Here is a 3,554-nt window from a genome sequence, read left to right on the forward strand (position 1 = left end):
AAATTAACACTTAGAACAAGAATTGAAATGTTTTTGACAGAGAGTTAACAACATAACCGATCAATATCTATGTACTTTTACAGTTTTAATTCCCACAACCTATAAGAAGCTATCAACATCATACACGGAAAATCATTTGACAAAATCAAAACCGATGATTCATTCGCACGAAGCAGACCAAGAATCTATCAAAATCATAGACGGGAATTTTTGCCATAATCAAAACCGATAATCAAGCATTCAGACGAAGCAGGACAAGAAGCTATCTATCATCATCATAACGAGAAATCATTTGCCCTAAAACCTAAACTAAACAAACGAAAGTCATAAAACTTACATCGGCTGAGATTTTTGAGAGAGAGAGAGAGGGAGAGAGATCGGAATGCAGGGACGGCGGGATCGACAGAGAACGGAGGGGGAGAGCGACGCAGAACGAGGTGGGGAGATCGACGGAGATGGGGATGAAACAAGGAGGTCGTCTAGAGGGGGAGGATACAGATTAGGGTTAATGCGTTTCTGGATATATAAAACCCTTCCGACCGCAATAATGGTTGGAAACCGGTCAGAAAATTCCGACCGAAACCGGTCAGAAATCCGTCGGAAATTGAATATTTTTTTTTAAACAAAATTCCGCTTTGAAACATTCATTAAAATACAATAAAACATATGAAAAATATTTTATTTAAAAGTAGTCAGAATTACTAAAAAAGATTTTCTCTTAAACATTACAAAATATATAATATCTTTCTAACTTATTAAAAATTTTAAAAAATATTGAATATTTTTTTTAAAAAAAATTTCGCTTTGACACATTCATTAAAATAAAATAAAACATATGACAAAATATTTTATTTGAAAGTACTCAGACTTGCTAAAAAATATTTTCTCTTAAACATTACAAAATATCTAATATCTTTCTGACTTATAAAAGTTTTAATTAATCCGAATTAGACGAATATTCTGACGAAACCAAGTCTTCGTTGAATTCTCCGTTCTCCGACTTCGAATCTGAGAATACTTCGTTGTCACCTACACCAGTAAAATCAACAACAAGATCGATTTCGGAGCCATCTACATGAAGATCACCTATGGCATTGCTCGAGGATTGTTGCATCGCAGCCGTATCCGAAACTCCTTCCAATTTCCCCCGTGGAGTTATATGGGTCACGGTGACCCAAGGGTCTTGTTTATTCCTCACACGAGGATACCGAATATAAGTTACTTGATCAGCTTGTGAAGCCAGAATGAACGGATCATAGTTTGCAAGACTTCTTCTGGAATGAACTGATGTTACTCCGAACTCGTCAATTCGTACACCATATCCAACGATCGGGTTGTACCAATCAGCAAAGAAGGCAACACACCTCAAATTAAGGATCCCCGGATAGTGAATCTCCAATATCTCACGCAAAATACCATAGTAGATTACTTCGCCAGATCTAGCAGATATACCATGATTTATAGTTGGCTGCGTAGTGTTTTCGCTGAAAATCTTAAAAGCATATCCACGCGTGCAATACATCGGGTACGACACAGCAACAAATTTGGGACCAAGGGCCAACTCCTCTAACCATGGCTGAATAGGATCTCCTCTGGACAAGAGAAACCTTACCTGCATAGTAGTCACAAATTTAAGTAATGCCCCATGTACAAAAAAACAAAAATTCAGAAGTAATAGAGAATAGATTTCAAAAAACTTACATAGAATTTTAGCCAATTTACGAACTCGTTTTCCTTTAGTGCAGAAAGCTGATCTTCAGTGTAATTAGGATATGCACCCCTTATTTGCTCCATGTAAATCCTGCCATTGAAATCATAATTAGTTACAAATTTATTTACAAAATAGGATTCTTAATATATCATACTAAAACAGAACTACCTTTCGTATGTCATTACTTCTTCGCAGTTTGCTAAAATGTACTTATGTAAGTGCATGTGCTCTTGTTCGGTGAGTCTTCTACCTTTTCCTTTTCCACTTACTCGACCAATTTGGGAAAATATGGTAGGTACCTCGACAGGATAAACTGTTCTCTGCCCTCCATCATCATGTCTTGATGGTTTTCGACTTTTAGTTTGTACTTCGGGGGCAAAATAGTAAGCAGCGAACTGGGATGTTTCCTCATTGATGCTTTGTGAAACAATTGAACCCTCAACTCGGCTTAAATTTTTCACTTTCTGCTTGAAATGATACATAGAACGCTCAACCAGGTACATCCATCGATATTGAACCGGGCCCCCAAGTTCTGCTTCTCGAGCGAGATGGATTGGAAGATGCTCCATAACATCAAAAAAGGAAGGTGGAAAAATCTTCTCGAGATTGCATTGGATTATCGGAATCTTTTCCTTCAAGTTTCTGATTCCATCTGCTGTTAATGATCTCGAGCACAAATCTCGAAAGAAAGCTGCTATTCCTGTAACAAAGAAAAAATTATGTTAGATATGAAAAGATACTATGTAACATGTGAAGAAGTTATTGAATACTAAATTTACCTGCTATTGCTTCATGTACATGTTTTGGAAGAAGACCAGCGAAGCAAAATGGGAGAAGACGCTGCATCATGACATGACAACCATGACTTTTCAAACCAGAAAACTTTCCTTCTTCGCGATTAACACAGTTCCTTAGATTAGACGCATATCCATCTGGGAATTTAACGCTATCTATAATCCAGTCGAAGAACTCTTGCTTTGCAGCTGCATCTAACCGATAAATAGGCATTGGAAGTTTTCCTCTCCCATCCACGTGGAGAGATTCCCGGGCACATATATCTGGCAAGTCTAATCTGGACTTCAGGTTGTCTTTCGTCTTTCCCTTGACATTGAGAATGGTATTCATGATGTTGTCAAAGATATTCTTCTCTATATGCATCACATCTAAATTATGCCTAAGTAGATGGTTCTCCCAATACGGCAAATTCCAAAAAATACTTTTCTTGTGCCAGTTGTGATTTTCGCCATATCCATAAACTGGATCATGCCCATTTCCCCCACATTTAGCTGTCGATTCCACACCAAAATCTCTGAGTTGAGTCAGGATAGATTTTCCATCTATTTCTGGTGGCGGACCATCAAACACCTTTTTGTTCTTAGTAAACAAAGTGGTGCTTTTTCGATACGGATGGTCATGGGGTAGATATCGTCTATGACAATCAAACCAACATGTCTTCCTTCCATTCTTCAGTTGAAACGCATCTGTGTTATCTTGACAGTAGGGACACACTAATCTTCCATGTGTTGTCCATTCAGATAACATTCCGTATGCGGGAAAGTCACTTATGGTCCACATAAGCACTGCACGCATTATAAAATTCTGCCTAGCAGATATATCATACACTTCAACTCCTTCGGCCCATAGCATTTTCAACTCATGAATCAATGGTTGCAAATAGACATCAAGGGATCTTTTAGGATGCGCAGGACCAGGAACTAGAATTGTGAGAAAGAGAAACTCTCGTTTCATGCACAATGATGGAGGTAAATTGTATGGTGTTACAATAACTGGCCAAAGAGAATATTGTCTCCCATGGCTTCCGAACGGGTTGAATCCATCCGTA

The 3,554-nt window shown here is 38.1% G+C and overlaps 2 protein-coding genes across 2 annotated transcripts in view; both read right to left on the bottom strand.

The window, feature by feature from the left end:
* LOC106330694 (cysteine-rich receptor-like protein kinase 27) overlaps positions 1-3,554 on the bottom strand; it is a 14,236-nt gene that overhangs the window by 3,249 nt on the left and 7,433 nt on the right.
* LOC106296987 lies at positions 1,631-2,509 on the bottom strand. Its single transcript, XM_013733261.1, has 2 exons — positions 1,880-2,509; positions 1,631-1,801 (listed from the first exon to the last, which is right to left on the bottom strand). Exons 1-2 carry the CDS (start codon positions 2,278-2,280, stop codon positions 1,666-1,668), a joined length of 537 nt encoding a protein of 178 aa, XP_013588715.1. The 5' UTR covers positions 2,281-2,509; the 3' UTR covers positions 1,631-1,665.

The sequence above is a fragment of the Brassica oleracea genome, chromosome C1, assembly GCF_000695525.1.
Source record: "Brassica oleracea var. oleracea cultivar TO1000 chromosome C1, BOL, whole genome shotgun sequence".
Taxonomy (NCBI): Eukaryota; Viridiplantae; Streptophyta; class Magnoliopsida; order Brassicales; family Brassicaceae; genus Brassica; species Brassica oleracea.

Coding starts and splice junctions, on each gene's coding strand:
- LOC106296987 (XM_013733261.1), bottom strand. CDS start 2,280: ATGGAGCATCTTCCAATCCATCTCGCTCGAGAAGCAGAACTTGGGGGC. Junction 1,802..1,879: donor GAAGTAATGACATACGAAAG/GTAGTTCTGTTT, acceptor TTTCAATGGCAG/GATTTACATGGAGCAAATAA.